General features: G+C 37.5%; 1 protein-coding gene across 2 annotated transcripts; it reads right to left on the bottom strand.

Moving 5' to 3' along the window:
- Positions 1-6477: 6477 nt before the first annotated feature.
- On the bottom strand, positions 6478-16291 carry dyrk2 (dual-specificity tyrosine-(Y)-phosphorylation regulated kinase 2). Of its 2 annotated transcripts, none has more exons than XM_081364496.1 (3): positions 15858-16291; positions 15172-15302; positions 6478-11155 (listed from the first exon to the last, which is right to left on the bottom strand). In XM_081364496.1, the coding sequence occupies exons 1-3, from the start codon at positions 15913-15915 to the stop codon at positions 9563-9565; spliced, it is 1782 nt and encodes a 593-aa protein (XP_081220622.1). In that variant the 5' UTR covers positions 15916-16291; the 3' UTR covers positions 6478-9562. The 2 variants fall into 2 exon arrangements, with proteins under 2 accessions (XP_081220622.1, XP_081220623.1); XM_081364497.1 differs by having other exon boundaries at positions 6496-11155; positions 15749-15887.
- Positions 16292-20123: the final 3832 nt, after the last annotated feature.

Here is a 20123-nt window from a genome sequence, read left to right as displayed (position 1 = left end):
CGCTTACAGCGCCCGCCCAAGTCTAGCCCCACAGACCTGTTAAGAGAGCTGTCACATATATGTTCTGTTTTGGCTTTGTGTTTTTAGTTCTGTTCTTGTTTGCCTGTGTGCCCTGTAATTTGACCAGGTTTCCTAGTGTGTTTGATTAATCATTCTGTTCACCTGTGGTTTATTAATTATCGAATTTAGTCTGTGTATATACACTCCTGGTTTTGTTCAGTTCTTTGTCCGGTCTCGTCTTAAGTGGATGTGTTACTGCTCTGTATCCTTTGGATTATTGAATTAAAAGACAATTTCCTTGTATTTTTCATCTTTGTGCGCTTTATATACAGCCACCCCTCATAAGAATTGCACAACACATTTATACACACAACAGATATTTTATAAAGTGAACACGTAGTAGTCACATCATGTTGAGTATACTTGCAGGCTGGTGTCTCCCGCATTCACTGCTTCATACAAGTCCTAAAGCCAATAGTTGGCTTATGCTGTGACCTTTCACCTGCTCACATTAATTAATGCTGATTGCATTAGGGATTTATCCGCTGACTAAACTGTTGCTTTGCAACTGCAACAGAGGAAAAGACAACCAAAGACTAAACGAGGAGTAAAATAACCACAACTACAGACTAAAAGGCTTTTCCAAGGAAGCTCAGATTTTTTTGTTGGACTGCACATTGACTGAAAAATGTTCCTGTATTACAAAACTAATGCATTGCTTCAATGCATTTTATTTGCATATAACCTTTCTGTGCTACTCAAAACTGGTTTAAGCCAATAAAGCATGCATGATTAAGAATACAACAAAATCATTACATGATTAAATGAAACTGAATCTGTCAGATAAGCACAGAACAATACAAGTTTAACACAAGTTTAACGGTACATAAAGATAATGTCAAACTGCAGTGACTTCGACTAAAAACACGGTGACTGTGATATTACTTAGTGCAGCGTATAAGAGCCAAAGTGGTGCATCTTGTTTGGGACCTAATTACAGAGCTGATAGGAAAACAATATACAATTTACAGTTTGCATTAGAAGGAAAATGTGAAGCTAAACTGCTTGAACATCATCTTCAGCCAGCTGATACAGCACATCTCTATCCATAAAGGATTTGATAGACTTCCAATGATGCTGGAAAGTGCTCATCCACACATTTATAAACCTTTCATCTCCTCTGTTATGATATGGTCGATCACAAAAAGCTCCCCCTTCTTCTAACCTTTCAATCGACTGCAGTGCTAAGCCATGAAGAAACCATTTTGTCAATACAGTGAGATATTTTACATAGTATTAAAATGAAATAGAGCAAGTTATAGAGCAAGTGGAGATCATGGTAGTTTGCATCTAATAATTAATAGTTAAAGCAATGTTTTAACAAATATCCAAATGCTTTAGCATTGTTTTGCCATAATATTTTTAATTATTACCATTGCTTTTATTGCAGTCTAGAACAATAGAGAGACTGGTCAAAGAAACATAGCTATCCCAGCATGCCCAATCACAGGTCAAGATGTTTGCACTTGTATGCAGGCACTCTGATCCCCTGATTCAAAGCTGCTCGTCTTCTCTCTCTGGGATTCTGATGGCTGAAAATAGCATGGCTTCAACTCAACTGACTTATCATGGCAGTCTCAGTCTCTCACATTCCTAATATGGTGATGAAGATGGTCCAAGCTGCCAGCTTCTCCATTACTATCAAGAGTTAATTATCCTGTCACCACTTAAGAGTAGTTATTTGTATTGATGGCATCAACACAACTCTGAAAAACACATTTGCAATTAAGTTGCATATTCAGTAAATTTAAGTGTTTGAATTTCATACCTCAAAAAGATTTTTTTTTCAGGCAGTTTTTATTAAACATGGCAAAAACAATAACTTATAAATCGTTATATATCACCTAGAATGAAATTGCAATGCTGTATTTCCAAAAATCTTCATTAATACATAAAACCAAAACATTCTTGACCACCAAGTGTTAAGTCCAGGGAAAGCCAAGGATATGCAATGTGGCCCTGTGAACTATGGTTGTGAAAATCATTGTATCTGTGCTGCAAATAATATATAATTAATTGAATGTATTATTTAAGTATAGAATTTATAAATGCAAGACCTATTTAATTGTTTAGTTTTAAGGATTATAATGTACAACTAATTTTAAAATATAGCCAATTCAGATCTTTGTACATGGGGGAAAACAGAGCTTAATATTTAACATTTACATAAATACAGAGGAAAAGAGAAACTGCCTTCTTCCACTAAAGGTCTCAGGCCCTCCCCGACCCTCAAATCAGCTGACATCATTGCTGATGACAGTGCCTGCTGAGGAAGATTAGCTGCATTTACTGATCCAATGCCATAAATTTAACAGGACAGTTCAGCAGATTAAAAAACAAAACAAAAAACATACATAAGAACCAGTAAAACTCAAAACAGAAATAGGGCTTGCAGACATTAAACCCATGTGGTATGGAAGACCTGGATTGAATGGTAGCTTTTATGGTAGGTTTGTGTGTCCATATCTTATTTCTTGGTGCAAGAAAAACACTGTGTGGTGCATGAAAACACATCAGAAGGTGCAGTATGCGGGTGGTGTTTTGAATGGCACTCTAGAGGTTTATGGTAGAGAATTCTTTTCCTCCTAGCAATGTTTGGCTTGTAGACACTGATCATTGTCATATCATCCAGTTGATGTGAGAACCAAGGGTGGTATCAGATGCTGTCTGATGAGAGGCTTCTAAGGGTGTTCATATTCATGCAGATGCGCTAACTTCAATGGAGAGGAGCTGCACTCCCTCCAGCTCAAAGTCATGCAAGACCCTCCCACAGAAGCCTCATTTACTCCGCTTCTAAGAAAACCTGCTCCTTGTGGCTCAATAGGGAAAATATCCATTTAGCTGGCAGCATGAACAACATATTAATTACTTATGTGTGAATTTCCATGGATAAGTGCGCTATCCAGACAAGGCCACAATGTTAGGAAATAGAACATAAATATGTAAAACTGTAATAAGTAATTTGCTGTTCCTCGTGTAACTAAATACGAAACACAGAAAAGTTAAACTTGGTTCCTTAAAGGGATAGTTCACCCAAAAATGAAAATTAGCCAATGATTTTCTCACCCTCAAGTCTTCCTAGGTGTATATGACATTCTTCTTTCAGACTAATACAATCACAGTTATATTAAAAAATGTCCTGGCTCTTCCAAGCTTTATAATGGCAGTGAATGGCTTTATATTATTTGAAGTCCATCAAAGTGCATCCATCCATGATAAAAGTGCTCCAAAAGGCTCTGGTGTGTGTGTGTGTGTGTGTGTGTGTGTGTGTGTGTGTGTGTGTGTGTGTGTGTGTGTGTGTGTGTGTGTGTGTGTGTGTGTGTGTGTGTGTGTGTTAATAAAGGCCTTCTGAAGTGAATCGATGTGTTTGTTCATGGTGAAAGAGTAAACTTTGACATACATGGCGCACAACGTAATGATGAACACGAAAGCGCAGAGAGCAAAACAAAACACCAGTCATGAATTAGAAGTCTAAAATTAGATTTTTTACAGAGAAATGTCAGAGGAGCTTGAGTTTTTTACCCAGCCCTATTTGTCTGAACCACGAGAGGCGTCAAAGCTTACGCTACTCCTGCGTGTTACACTGTAACAAGTGTTACTCTTTTGGCTTAAGTCGACTTGCGTACATCCAAAAATGTTTCTTCAATATATATGTTTCAAAAATTTCTAACAACATTTTATACACTTAAAACTTATTTACTTTTAAGAAATTTAATGGGATATGATAAAATGGAGGAGGCAACAGTGATGGATCATTTTCCATCTCTCTAGGGAAATACCTCCGGTACCCTCAGTCTGTAAAATGCATTCCTCTGCATTCCAGTGGTATGACATCACCAGCTCTGTTTGTTTACAGAGGTCTATCACATGGGCATTCTTCCCACACTCGCTTGCCCAGCAAAAACGAAAGAAAGGCCAATAAGCCAAAACAACAGAAAACTGCATTGAGACAGAAAATCCCTTCTGCCTCCTGTCTCTGAGTTATGCTGATGTATTTGACTCTGTTTTATTTCATGAGTCGTTTAGCTGGCCTGAAATAAACTGGAAGGTTTGCTTTTGTTCAGAATCATGTTGTAGTTTTCTCTTGTGCAGCTGTGCTCATATTCTGAAAGCAAGGTTGCCAGCTTTAACCCATTCCTGGACAGCATGAAAGAAAAATATGTTCCTTAATGGCCATACAGAGAAGAGTTTTCAAATCAAAGAAAGCAATACAAAACAGTTTTTTTTAAAACACTGATCTGAAGAACCTATAATGCAACATTAAGAACTTTTGAGTCTTTAAAGCACCATAAGAGTTCTACACAGCAACAAATTCATTGCTGAACCTAAACCCTTAATTTTACTGTTTTATGTACTCTACAAGGAATATATTCAAGCTATGTAGATATTTTTTCGCAGTATTTTTGAGTGTTGGCAGTATAAGGCAAAGTAATATTAACCTTAAATAAACTGAAAGGCTATTAGATGAATGGTATGGTCTTCAAAGCTGTAGATATGGCTTAGAAGTTAAGGCAAGACTATTTTAAATTCCTGAGATCATGCACAGACTCAAAAATATGCATGGTTGTTATTATGACGTAGAACAAGAAAAGGTATCCTGTGGTTGAAACTGATCAATGCACTAACAGCCCAATCTATCAGCAATGCAAAGAATTTGGAAAGCCTATTAATAGTCTTCCTTTAAACCATAATTGGCAAGGAGAGCAACACAACCTCCTGCTAAAGTCTTATAAAAGATCCAGCACACAATTCTCAGTGCTTTCCGGGAATTTTTTTAAAGAATCAACACTGAATTCATTAGCACTACAGACAACACATTTAGAGATGCCAAGACTTCCTCCAAAGAAACACCTTTATTAAAGTTAGTGAGTGAAGACAGGATTTCTCTGCTTCAGAAAACTACCACAATGCAGAATTGATGACTGGTTGCTGGTATTAACCAAAAGACGAAGGACTTTCCATCAAAGCACATTAAACATATTGGGACATCAGACTATGAGCTGATGAGTCACAGACCTTCTCCCAACTTCCAGTGAACATAAAATAGGATTAAGAAGCACCTATCAGTTCTCTCCACTTGCAATGGACCATCTATAATACTGCTGGCATCAATTTTGTTTATTGCTTCAGAATAGGACATTAGCGGAAACACATTGTTAATTGGTGGTCTTACCACTTATAAGTGAGAGTTCCTGAACTTCCTGTAAATAATAAATGCACCCATGCACACAATGTCCGAATCTCTAAAATGTACAACATGCTGCTGCTCATTATTGATTTTGTGTTGCCTGTTACCGGTAAAACAACTTTGATTATAGTCCCTCAATATTTGAACCGTTTATTAATAGCACACACATGGAGTGTTTGCATGGTTGTTGCATGGACGACATCTCTCTCTGCCCCTGAAGGAAGTTCCCTTAAGGAAAACCACAGTCGTGCACACAGCATTCTGCATTAATACAACATGATAAAGATGGCAAAGGCTCACAGTCCTGGGATATTTCTGTATTACTGTAGGTTTATCAATAATGCTGACATGCGCAGAAGTTCTTCTCCCCCAGTCTTATTAGCCATTGCTATTAATCAAAAATGGATGAATATTATTATATTGAACTATCAAACTCAAATGTCGCCTGGAGATCAAGTGTCAGTCTGAGGTTTCTAGGAGGAACAGTAACATTGCAAAATTCCCTTAATTTGTAAACTATGTACCTGAGTGTGAACTACTGGCTGCCCAGATCTTTACAGCCCTTTCAACAGATCTTCTTTTGACAACAAGCCAAAATTATGTGCAGTATTGCCAACTATTTTCAATGGAAATAGCTAAAGCCTGCTTTAGTAGCTAAATGTCGCTAGATGACATAATGAGCCAATTGTCAGCACTTTACACATTTTCTCTCCTAATCTGTACTCACATACTTTATTTTAATATATTCAGTACATAGCCAAATATCCAATAAAGCTGTTCTCATTTACTTATTTTCTGTCAGACAACAGAAAGAGTATTATATTATGACTGACTACATGTTAACCAACAGTCCAAAAAGAGTCTGAAAAGTCACTAAATTGGCAACATTTGTGTATCTTTTTCTATGACAAAGCAGGTGACTTGATTGGACTACCTGACTCCATCTTGGCGATATCACTATGTAAAGAAAAACTATGCACCTATAGACTGAACACGTAATACGCATGCGGATGACGTCACAGCTTTCACAAATTTGCATTTTTGTAGTTTACACGAAGACAATAACGTTACCATTTTCAAAACTTTCCTTTTTTAGGCCTTCAAAACACTGTTGTTGTGTAAATGAATGGCCAAAACTTTTCAGTTTTTAGTTGAAAACGGTGTCGTATAAACAGACCGTGGTTAGCTTAGCTTTAGTTTCTTCATATTGCTTAAAGATGTCACCACAAACCACATTTTTTAAAGATTGACATTAAAACTTTTATTATTAATATATTCCAGCCACACAATAAAATTTAACAAATGATCACTAGAAAAAACCTCTTCTTCCATCAGCTGTACAATACAGTATCATTAAACTGGCCGCCAACATTAAACCCCCACTACAGCAATATATGTAGTGTTTTCAGCAGCATTTCACAAAATGAAAACATTATACATATGTACACATCCACATCGAATTCTCAACAAATTCACATATGTACAGTACATTTCTGTGGCTGAATATAAACATTGCCAACTTTGTTCCTCTGTTAAAGATTTGTTTTTAAAAAACGAAGCTGACAGTGGGTAGCTAGATTCAAGAGTTAGGGCATATATTTAAAAACTGTAAAAAGCATATCCTTTTAAAATGTAACTTTCAGACATGTGGTTTGATTTTCCCCAACAATGCTACCACTGTATTGCACACTAGGATGACAACTTACTCACTGGATTTCATGGGGTTGCAGTTTTTACTGCTCAAAAGATACATCCAGCCATGTCAAGTAACAAGAGATTTGGAGGTATGCTACATCTGTCAGACATTTTAACAGGTGATGTGACTGTCTAATAGAGCTCAAGCATCCTTCCCTCTCCACAGAAGATTATCATTCTCAAGACATACTCTTGAGTGGCTTGAATGGCCTCTTGATCAGGTAAAGAGAGAAAATCTGGCTTCTTTTCCCACATAGCCACTAACACAGAAAGGAATGCACTTTGGTATGTACCAAATGCCCTGGATTCGTAAAGTACAAGAATATCACAACAGTCTGAGGTAAAATATTACAATGTGTTCTCATTTCTACTGAAATAAAATCAACCAAATGTATCACCTTGAATACTTGTGATGTTAAGACAACATGAATGCAGTGGTGAAGACACTTGTTTTATGTCAGTGATTGTTGTCTCTTACTGACATCCCTGGTGGAAAAGGGCCCTAAAGGTATTTGTTTACTCCTCAAATCATAGTAGAAAAAAGATTGAGTGTCTGAACTGCATGTACAACCTCTACTGTGCGGCCAGTTGTTCCCAAGTCCCATTTAACGAGGTTTGGGAAGTAGCCAATCTTTGGGCAATGCTCAAACATGTGCAAGAGAATCACCATGAGTCTTTCAAAGTAAATGGAAGGGAGAAATGTTGTTTGAAAAAAAAATGAATGGCATTGATAACCAAAGGCACATTGTATTAAACCTAAGGGCACAATTATTCCACACTGCTGTCAATTCACAGAACAATAAAAACAGTGTAAAGTACATTGTGAAATGCCTGCTGATGTTGGCAGGTAACGTCTGCATTTGTAAAGCACTATGGGTGTCCAAAAGGGCCTTAGCCCCTGTGCAGTGTGCAGTAGGCCTGGTGGGCACTGTGCCAGCCTCTAGTGGGGGAGGAGGATGGATCAACATGAGCATTACAGCTTTGCTGGTCTCCCTGACAGCCCATAGTTTGACCTCCTTCCACACCCCCAATCCATGACTGGGTGAAATTAAGCAGGACTACCCCCTGCTAGAGTAGGATTTCAATGTAGTGGCAGATTTATTTTTTGTGCATTGCACCGTAAATCAATCCATTGATATACAAGCCACCTCCACTGGTTCCACCTATATTAGCTCTTCATTGACACAATAAAATGAAATAAATAAGTTAAACTTACTAAGCTTTTACACCCATGTCAGTCAAATTATTCTTTCCATGTCACAAATGCTACAAAAATGGCCAGTCTTTGTGTTCTAAAGAGAAATATTCTTTTTCAAATCCAACTGTTTTGGATTTGGGGGGAAAGTGTTATAATAACTTATTTGTAACATTATGTTTTAAAAAGGGAACAACCTTTAAGAATTTTAACTCTGGCCTCATATTAGCAAGTCCACACAATGATTATGTAACAATTTGAGGATATGCAATGTTGCCATCTGTATTATCTTTGTGGTTATAGATTTGTTTCGAGACTTGAATCGTGACATACTCCGCCATAACCTTGTCCATCTAAAATATGTATCATGCATGATTACTTGCTTGCATTAAAGTAAATGCAATGTTCTGCTTTCCTATTCTTAAATTCTTAGTCCTAATCACAGCAAAAAAGCATTCATTTTAGAGACAAGACCAAAAAAAAGAACATTCTTGACCCTAATCTGCAAACTAAGTCTTTACTCAACTGAATACACAACACTGTTTTGTTCCATAAGCTTTACGTTTCAAGATATAAAAATCATCATAAATAAAAAAGGTAAAGCACCAAAGTTTTTTTTCCTTCCAGGACAGTACACTGTCAAAAGCAACTCTTCCAGCGAATAGCTTATAATTACATGAGTGTCAAGTACTGCTGAGTATCGTCTCCATTTAGCCGCATAATTCCTTTAAACTTGCCATCAATCTAGACACTCTCTTTTTTCCTCATTTAATGTCTTTAAGGAATGTCAAGAGATTTATAGGCACATACCAAGTCTATCATGTAAACATTGATTCCTTTTGCTACCTCATTACAGTCTGCAACATCCACTCTCCATTGTACCTGTTTCTCTTACATAGTCTCTTAGAGTGTTTTATAAAATTCTCGTCTTGATATTGACAGCATTAGGCTGCAATGCAACAGGTCTCGGATCGAATAGCTTTTAGTAAATGCATTTTTAACCTTTAACTCACTATCTGACAGGATCTGAGGGTAGTGATTAAATTTTCAGAAGCACATAAAAACAATGAATCATTACTTCATTGTGGCAAGGCCATTTACTTTTTTATGCTACAGTATGAAGGTATCAAACCAAAGTGGGACTTTTTTGTTATTATAGACCAGATTGTAGAACCAGACTGCTCCTTCAAAGCAGCATTCAGCAAAGTCCTGAGATAAAAACTTTAAAGTGTTGTTCCCCCTTTCTTGGCCATTTGAGCTTTCCTAGAAAAAATCCAACTAAAGGTGCTACGAAGCAGTTCATTAATGGTATATATGCATTAATGACTCTCATTCCTAAAAAAACCCCACGCTTCTGAATGCTCAGCTTTCCAATATCAATAACAATTTCCAATATCATCATTTAAAAGAAAAAAAAGTAGTGTTCAGCTGACTAATTTTGGCAACACTGTCCTTTGTTGTATATTCCCATTGGCATCAGTCATTTGTGCCATGTTAGTCCTTAACTTTGTGGCTGAGCCAGAAGGGGGAGGTAATTTGGAGATTGAAGTTATAGCACCAGTACCCTCAGTGATCCGCTTTACGGTGGTTTTCTCCCCAGTGGGAGGTTTTGGCAAGCGTCTTCTGAGCCATGGGTGGCGGAGGGCCTGACTAGGGGTCATACGCAGGGACGGGTCCCACTCTAGACACTGTTTTAGAAAGTCCAAGAAGAGGGGGTCATCACAGCCTTTGAGTGCTGTCACCCAGTCCCTGCTGCCTGGTGGACCTCTGAGTTTGCCCCTACGTGACCTTCCTCCATTCAACCCCACTGAGCCATCAGGTAAGGTTGTGACTGTGCAATAACGGGGATATCCCTTCGAACTGATAAAATTTTTTGCTCTTTTGGATGAATCCAGTAGCTTCTGGGAGGGCATACCCAACAGCTCTATGACACATGCTAGTTGGTCCCCTTCATCTTCTCCAGGTAAGAGAGGGTACCCTGTAAGTAATTCCGCTAAGATACAACCTAAGCTCCACATATCAATTGGCATCCCATATCGAGCACCCAGAATGACCTCTGGGGCCCTGTAGAAGCGTGACTGGATGTAAGTGTAGACCCGTTGATGCTCATAACAGCTTGAGCCGAAGTCGATGACTTTTATCCCACTGCGCCCCTGCTGCTTCAGAAGGATATTCTCAGGTTTGAGGTCGCAGTGAATAATTCTGTTCTTGTGCAGGGAGTCCAGACACTGTAAGATGGAGTGTGCAAACTTGCGCACTAGTGGCAAACTAAAGCCCTGAAACTTGTTTTTCTTGATGAGCTCATAGAGGTTCATGCTGAGCAACTCAAACGTCATGCAGATATGGTTGCGGAATGTAAAGTTCTCCAGCATGTGGATGACATTCATGGTGGAGTCCTTATCCTGCTTGCGCAAATGTTCCAGAATGCGAATTTCCTCAGCTGCTTGGCGATGGAATCGCTTTTCGTTACGCACCATTTTCAGGGCCACCTGCTGGTGGTTCTTGTGGTCATAGGCCTTCACCACCTGGCCAAAACTGCCTTTACCAATAACCTTTAGTACCTCATATCTATATGATATATGGTCATGGGGCACATGAATGTAGGAGCCCTGATCATCGTCATAACCTCCATTGTTAGAGCCTCCAATTACACCTTGTCTTTTCTTCGCATTTGGACCTATAAAATAGACCTCAGGGTAGCTGAAGATTTCTTGGTGTTCAAACACTGAAAGCTTTGACATGTACTGTTTCATGGCCTGATCAGGAGTCAAAGGTGCTGGCTTAGGTTTGCTTTCAGTTGATTTGATGGAAGTTGAGCTGCCTTGTCGACACTGGCTGCTTTCTTGCTGCTTCTCCGGCATGGCCAGACCTGCTCTACCTACGGGTGTCAACCCGTTGGGTTGTGCAGTCAACACTGTCCTTTTGTTGCTGTTCTCCTCAAACAGCTGTTGGACGTGGATCTGCTGATGATTCCCGACGTGCAGATGGTCAGTCATTGTGTGTTTATTGCCTCCAGCCTGGATAAGGTAAAAACAAAAGCAAGAGGTATTATTTCAGGATTGTTTCCCAAATAAATTTAGGACACACGGCTGATAATATATACACATTTAGATATAAAATGAAAGAGGCAGCCATATAATGGCTTGAATATCAATTGTTGGTTATTGTTTGGACAAAGTACAACAAAATCCTCCTTGTCTATTGTTGGTGGATCAATAGAAATGAAGCTTCCTATACTAAAGACCAGAGATCAGGACATAATCCATAGAGGGAAAAGAACAGCTTGATTGACAAAAATTGCAGAATAAAAACAGACTGGGCACTTATGTTGTGTATCCCTTGTTATGCATTGACTTCCGACACATGACGGTTTGTATAATTTGTATAACCAGCGGTCCTGCTGGTTTGTATAATTTACTTCAGTATGTTAAATAACTGATCTAAGAGATTTGGTGTCCAATGCGTGTAGTGTAATTTCTCAACCTTTCCATTTAAATGCTATTTGATGTTAGACAATATCTCGTTTTTAGCATGTGGAATTCAGCTATGGGAGACTTGGAAGATTTTTTTGTTGTTGTTTATTTAAGCTCATTAAACATGAATTTCCTGCTTTCCTGAATCTCCTGCCCTGCAAGATGCTTACTTCCTTGATAATGTGATTACCTCTGAATCTTGTTTTTACAAGGACATCCTGTTGCTTCAGTCAGATGTTTGCAGCAACCTTCTCATTTTATACAAAACATAAACTCTTACACATTTGAACATTACTCCCCTTGACATGACTATTGTCCTGTTATTTCAGCCAGGTAGGTTTAACAGTTTAGCGTTTACTTTTGTGTTTTGAATGATACTCTTGATCCACTTAACTGTGCTTTATTGTCTAATCTCAGCCTTTCCGTATTCACATGCAGAGAGTGATAATAAAGTGTAAAAGCATATCAGGGCATTGCGAGACCTCTGATATTTACATATCCTTTTATCTCAACCTATCTGCAATACCCAGATGGCAAGTACTGATGTTTTTACACCTCTGACTGAAGATAAAAATAAAGCTTGAAATCTAAATCCAAAGGCTCTCATACAATCTGCTCTAAAACCACTCAAAATACAGGCAATTTTTTGCTTTGGCCCTGTCTCACGCAAAACTAAAACAGTGACAATGATGTCCTGTTTAATGGCAGGCTTCTAGTTTAGAAAACTGAATCATTCAAATATAAATATAAATGTAACCAATATCCAATCTTAAATCAGTAAACCAATATTTAGTGTCACAAAATAAATCGCACACTGTTTTAAATAAGCTTATGATATTAAGCATACATTTAAGTATTAGCTAAGGCAGGACATTCTTGATAATTTACCAGCCATCATAAAGAGTACATAGCCTAGTTTCTACAGGAAAAATGTATCACACTGACTATTGAGCTCATGCATCATACACAAGAGATTAATAAGATTTAAAATTAGCCTCTGAAACTAAAAATTAATCTGAATAAAGCTTCAATTTCAACCTTTTGTTATACTTGGTCGCCCTGCTGGGTAATTCAAACAGGATCTGAACAGGTGGGGGGTCATAGAAAATACATGCTTGCTGGCAGCTGTAGAGGACACAACTGGAGCCGAACAAAAGACACATTTGGTCTAGGAAATGTAGTGAGCATGGCAATCATTCTAACGCTCACTACTCTGCAAAATACATATACGGCTTAAGAGGAGTGCTAAAAGGCTGTGATTCAACTGCCCTTAATGATGTTAATTTACCTAAAAGGTATGAGACTCAAATCTAACTGGACAGATATTTTAACATACAGAAAAATAAAGACAGAATAAGTATTGCCGTCCTTGTAATTACTATAAAACTTGAAAACTAGAATGTCTTCTTACATGAGTGGCTGGCCGATCTAAAACTTTCGGCATAAAATTGGAAGCAACCTTCTTATTAGCTTCAAAGCCAAAATCAACACAGAGTGTGTCCCTAAATGTCCTACTAATTGCCATACATAACTTGACTGTGAATTTGACATTTGAAAAGCACATCAGAAATTATTTTTAAGATCTTATATGTATATGTATACACAATCAGCTCTAATTTGTTGATGTAATCTGTTACATAACTAAGTAGGAATGAATCCAACGTACTGCCCTTCGAAATCATTACTGTTATTACTGTTAACTTAAGCATCATCAAATCATAGCTCATAATGACACCTAATCACTATGTAAGTAATAAGCGAGAGCAAGATGGAAGTTATAATTCCCAATAAGCTTATTATGTTATAATTATAATTGGACCTGCAGAAACCTGAAAAAGTTCTCATTCAATCATTAAGCATATTTGAATTTTATTTATTTTTTATTCACTGAAAGAAGACAATTTCCATCTTAGCTTAGCAATTAAATGTCTTGAAATATATATGTTGATTGACGAGCTAGATTTACAAATACAATGCTGAGATTTGATTCATTACATGTGGCAGGAATTCTGTTTTGTAAGACTATGCACACGTACAAATGTGCCTACCATGCGAGTCTGTGTCTATATTTACCCCTAATAGAATGACAGCTAAATAAAGAACTCACAGCTACTTAGTCATAAATGGCATTGATCCAATTATTTTATTTAATTCAGTGATGTCAAATACATTTACATAAACTGCAATTCTTTAAACATTACTAATAAACTAATTACTGAGCAGCATTTCATTGTCGTGCATTGAATGCGTTTTAGCAAATTTACAAATTTTTCGCCAAAATATCATGTTTTTTAGTCTTGCATTATGCCGTGAATGCTGAGTGGATTAAGATTTTGGATGTATAGCTTTACATAAGGAAATTCGCTAGATGACAGATTTCAGCTGTGCCTGTTGGCGCCCCACTGATGGCCTGAGAATTTCCCATCCCCCACCAATGGCAACATCTCTACACAATACATCAACCAATGACTCTAAGAGAGCCACTGATCATTACTACTGCTCATATCGGAATATTTTTTCACCGTTTAAACTTATATTCCATGCCTTTCTTCAAAATTACTATCAAATTAATTTATCAAAACATGGGTTTAAAACTTGCACTTTGGTTTCCAACATCTTTAAACTACTGTCAGAGTCTTCTTGCTACTGTCTCTTAAAAATGCATACCTTCCAAATACAGTGCACTGTCTAATCATTACATTGTAATTCTGTATCCATATAAGACTCAGAGAAGACCCTTTTTGTCATGCATTGCTAATGTAACAACTCACAAAATTGACATACAATCTGATTATTTTGTACTCCACTAGCTGCATTCACAAAGTCACTTACTGTACAAGCAATGATGTGCATAAAAAATACTCAAAATCCAGTAACAGGTTTGCATTCTGTATGAATCATTGACTCTTAATAACAAATGCTATAAAAAAGGGTTTTTCAAACTGGGGTTTGGGAGGCCCTCGGAAGGCCGCAAGAGAGCACCCTATAGGGGGGTCCGCAGAAAATTTTGAAGAGAAAGAGAGAAAAAAATATTTTAATACATTTATTTTTTTAGGGCTGTCAAAATGTGTTAACTGTAACCCTTTTCTCGCTCAGTGTAATTTGTAAGGAACTATTCTTTGTAAAACTGTAGTGAAACATTAATTGTAAAAAGCACTAAATCAATTCAAATTAGACTGAAAATGGTTTCTTCAGGTACATTTACCTCTAATATTAATCTAAAAGTGTAGGAAAATACACACAGTAAACTAATACAAAGTAAATATTTTAATAATTAGCATTGGATTTAGTACATTTTACAATATAAACAAATTATTTACTTAACTTTGAAAATATTATAATGTCATCTTTCTACATAAAGATAAATAGCAGGCTTTATTGTAGAAAGGGAATTATCATATGTTGTATTTGCCATTAGTAAGTTTAAAAACCCTTGGTTCCTCAAACCATGCACTAGCCACAATATATGCTAACATTATAGCAAAACTCAGATTATGAGAACAAAGGAGGACTCAGGAGGCATGCATAGTGGAAAGTGCAAGCAAGAAGGTTAATTTTACCGTGAGAGAGTTGCTGTTCCTGAGTGGTGGTAGTGTGACGGGTGATGTGGCTTCAGTCCCTGCTACAGCCCGGGGACCCCCGATGCCCAGTCCGGGGGAAGACTGTAGCTGGCAAATCTCACCCCCTTTGCCTGTGAAAATTAGCAAACATGTATTCGAAAAATTTTTTTTTTACACAATTGCTTTAACCTGTCAGTATTTTTAAAAGGCAAAAGAGATCATAAAAGGCTAATGTTAGTTCGTCCAGAAAACGAAAACTGTAGTCCCGTTACATGTAGCCTATCGATTCATCAGATGAATAAATCAATTAAGAAATTTAAAGTGAACCAGAATATTTACACCATTTTAACAAACGAAAACCAACATTAGCACAACGAAAACCTTTTATAAACCCCCAATAAATCTAAGAGCCATTAATCCAAAGCGCTTGGTTTCTAAATATAGTCACTATAGCAACAGGAACAATTTACTGAATGCAAAAAGCAGCCGTTTTTTTATGGTGTTTCCGGGGATTATAGCTACTGTACTCAACCCTATAGTCACCACGAGCAATGAAACGAAACGCTGCGAGCCTTACAAGCGTTATGGAGCATTTAAATCGGATAAATAATCCATCTCCAAAATCCAATCCGGAGAATTAACGTGCCCGGCGTCGCCCTCTTAGATCCGGGAATTGGGTTCCTTACCAGTCGGGTAGACAGCAGTAGCAGCAGCGGCGGCAGCGCAGGGTTTCTTGGTTAACATGGCCGCTGGAGAATCACACACACACGCAGAAAAGCCACTTCTGAGTCTCTCCCCTCCTCCCTGTGATCACCCACTCTGACTGCTGCTACTCCAATCAGATACATCCAGACCTGAGCAAGCCAACTCTAGGGGCTGCTTCCTCAAACGCTAACCGAATTCGCGTTATCATCGCTTGGAAACGTGCAAAACAAACAAAGACGCACGCATTGCATTCTACAGCTCCGCACTTTTGGGCCTAGGAAATTCTGCGCAGCCCGTGGCATTCTCTCACACACATACAGTAAGAGTAACTAGGCATATACTTTAAACCGGTTTAGGGTGTTGTCTGGACTTATCTATCACCCTCGTTCGCCTCCACCTTCTTTTCTCTCCCCTCCCCGTGCGGCAAGCCGTATTTACATTTATTGGCTATATGAACAGTATCTATCTATTAATGCAACAGTGGCTAATGTCTATTACAAACAAGAGCATTGATTTGGTTTGAACTTTATATAGCATTATATACCACTATATAGCATTTGTTATGAAAAACAGCAACACTTTTATAACATAACATACCGTTGTATAGGGAAGATCTATTCCCTTTGCAGATTGTTATTAATTGTGCAAGTTTTACCAAACAAAATTTAACACAGTAGCCTAACTGTAGCCTAACTACAATGAAGCATGATACATTCTAGTAAATGTTTTCTCCTCTTTGTATGTGACTGTTTTAGATATTTGCCTTTTTAAAAAGTAAATTATCAATATAATTCAAATGGGTCACATATAATTCAATCATGGCAAGCGATGGGAGCAGCTCGAGCAAATCTTATCACGCTTTAGGAGCGCGCTAGTGAACGAACACAGTACTGTGATTTGCACGGCAATCGTGCACAATTAATTGTACTTGCTGGTTTTGGTTATTGAACTACGCCCCTTATTACAAAGTCACCAGTAACCATTAATGTGGTACTAGTAAGGACTCCAATTGTAGTAGGCAGATCTATTCACTATTCCATTATTACTTATCCATTCTATTATTAGTTATCCATTAAATACTAGTACTTATTTTTAGTTAGTTGTAATTACTCAAATCTGTTATAGTATATATTTCTGTTATTTGTTAAAAAAAGTTACAAAATTTGTAAGTCTACTAATAAATTAAAAACTTAAAAATAGGCCTATATCCTAAAATGGCTTGCCATGTTCCCAGGTCCACCAACTCACTTGATGCCACAGAATTTGTTTATAAAAGCATAGGTTATATTTCATAAGATAGTATTTTTTTTTTTCATGCTTTCAATCCTGGTCACATTATACACAGTAAAAGCAAACAATTTCAATATTTTAAATTTCGTTTTGACTTTGAAAGGGCTAAAAATAGGTAGGTATTTTACAGAGAGTTGTCAATAAATTAAAATGTAGACTTTCTTGATTTCATGTGAACATTTTTACATGGGTGTGGTAATTAATCGCATGAACAGAGCTGTTTAATTCTTTTTTGCCCCTCAGAATAACAAGAAATTGCCCCTTGGAATAAAACTTTCACTTATACCTAATCATTAGGTTTAGTTTAGTTTAGTTTTTTCTTTCCAGCATTTCCTGTTGACATTGGAGAATGTTTTGTGTTCGTATATAAATGCATATAACATTTTAAATTATTAATTTCATTTATCAGCATGTGTTATTTTGGCATGACAAATGAAATTACTGTCCACTAGAGGGTGGAGTGAGTGCAGAAACATTACAGCCTCCATTTGTACTGTACATTTAGTTCCCAAACAGGAGCCATGTAAACATTAGAATAGATTATGTTCTACACAAAAAGTATGTCCACTAAAGCTGAGGGTGAATCATTAAATATGCGCTCATATGCGGCCTACATCAAAGCACATTCTACAGTGATTAGGTTATATGTGACGTGATTGAATCTGCATTATCTGAAGAGTCTTTAACAAGTTATACATTAATAAAGCACAATAACAATTATTGATCTTATTTCTCTGATTGACGTGTTTTTGGAGTTTCAACACATTGTGTAGATCATCCAGTCTTTAGATAGTGGTATCTGATATCCCAAAAGATATGATTTTGATGATTATGCACCCCTACCTCTGAATGTTTGAAGATGCCGTCAGTTTCAGGCTCAGTATTTAAACATAAAATGATAATATCATCTCAGTTTCATCATTTACAGCATTAATTATGAGGCAGTTCTTTTAGAGTATTTACTATCAAATCTGACTTAACTTCCAGTCTCTAAAACAAACAAGAAAGCAAGGTGCAGCATACTCAGTAAAAAAGTAAAATGCAAAGTAAATACAGGCCACAATCATCTCCCTTGTCCATCCCCCCAGGAAGCAAGCTAATGTAGTGTCACATGTCAGGCTGTGGTCAGCAGGGTATGCTGGGATGGCTATAATGGCATTTGTCACTGCGGTTACTGGGAAACATCAATAAGCACTATGTAAGGAATTGGGCCATTGATCACAGCACTGGGTCATTTTATGTGGGGAGCGTAAGAAGGGCTGATCTTGGGGTTGTGTTATAACTCTCACATCATTGTCTTGTAGTTTCTGATAGTGAGAAATCAAAGGGCTGACAGAACCCATTTGCTGAGACAAAGAACCCAATCACCGAGGCATGGCACTCAAGACTAAAAGCTGTGAAAGGACCTGCAGAAGTGTGATAGCAATGCAATCATAGGTGTTATTTGCAGTTGAGTTCTTTTAGACACTGTCTGACTGACATGCAAATGACCAACTCAAAATTCCTTATGTTTTTAGGTGTCACTTAGGGGCGAGTTTATCTGAAATATACCAACAGATATCCATGAAAATAAAAATACAAATGAATAAATAATTAATGGAATAAATAAAGCTATAGCAATCCAGAAACAGAAAACCCCAGAACAAATTTGGGAAAATATCGATATACCCATGCAAAAAAAAAAAAAAAAACGATTTCACAGATGTAACTAAAGCAGAATATACAGTTCTGCTCATGGATATGTAGTTAAGTTACTAAGTGCCACACAGAAACCTCTCAACATTTTTCAATTATTTGATGTCACTAACCTGGCAAACGTTTGGCAAATCCAGTGATTATTTCATCCTTAAAAGCTCTCCTTGTATCAGTCCAGTACCTTGTAAACATGACTTTATTTCAGGTAGACTAAAAATACTGTGCCCCCTTGCTCCCGGAAGTTGTGTAAAGCCAGCCAATCAGATCAGAAATGTCCAGGCTGACAGAGTAGGCTACTTCCTTGTTTTGTGAGCAATATGCATCAGATGGTTAGCAAACAGATTGTGGGCAGGCCGTCTGAATCACAGACTACAGATATGATAATGGATTGATAAAATGGTAGTCCCTTGCTCAGTACCATGATGTCTAGTTGTACTTACGCCATCAGCTTAGGGGGAGGATGCAAGCCTTGGTCTATATTTAGCTTGCTTTGCTTTTATAACTACTGGAGCATCCAGGCATTAGAATGGTGCTCTGGGAATGCGTGGTGATTCCAGACTCAGCTTTCTCCACTTGGCACTGAGGCACATGGATGCAGTAAAAACCCTCTGAATATGTGGATAAATACGCAGCAAACATGGATAGATAGTTCTCACACCATCAGCCGACACAGTTTAATGTTAGATTGGTGTATGTGTTAATCAGCTTGCTTTTATACATATAAGTCAAGCTTAATTTATGTCAGGTTTGATTTGCATTATGCATACAGTAAGTCTCCCTGTCAACCTAAAATCGGAGAACAGTACATCCTTCTATAAATTTCTGCCTTACCACAAAATACCCAGGTTCACCATATAAGCACTTTTCTGTGCTAGTCATCATGATAAAATGAAAAGAAAAAAAGAAACACAAAAGCTGTCTGCTAAAAGCCAGAATGAACCAAAGATACAAGTATATGTTCCCCCTGGTGACTAATTAAAGCATGTATAACCTCACCTGCTCTGATGTAACAGTAATGAACTCTGCAGACAAAACACCTCATAATAATATCCAGTCCTGGGGACAGATAGTATACACCTGAGAGCTTTTTAAAAGCACCCACTCACACCTGAGAGTTTTTACGGTTTCCATCATGTTCCGTCACTTAACAAAAGACTATGAAAAGCACATCCTCAGTTCTGTACACTCTTGCTTTGTTCCAAAACCAAGTGAATGCATAATACAAGAGACATAATAATACAAGATAGTGGACGAGGCAAAAG

Source organism: Scardinius erythrophthalmus, assembly GCF_964197995.2.
Source record: "Scardinius erythrophthalmus genome assembly, chromosome: 4".
In the NCBI taxonomy this organism is placed as follows: domain Eukaryota; kingdom Metazoa; phylum Chordata; class Actinopteri; order Cypriniformes; family Leuciscidae; genus Scardinius; species Scardinius erythrophthalmus.
Note: the sequence above shows the minus strand (reverse complement) of the source record. Positions and strands in the feature narration are given on the sequence as shown.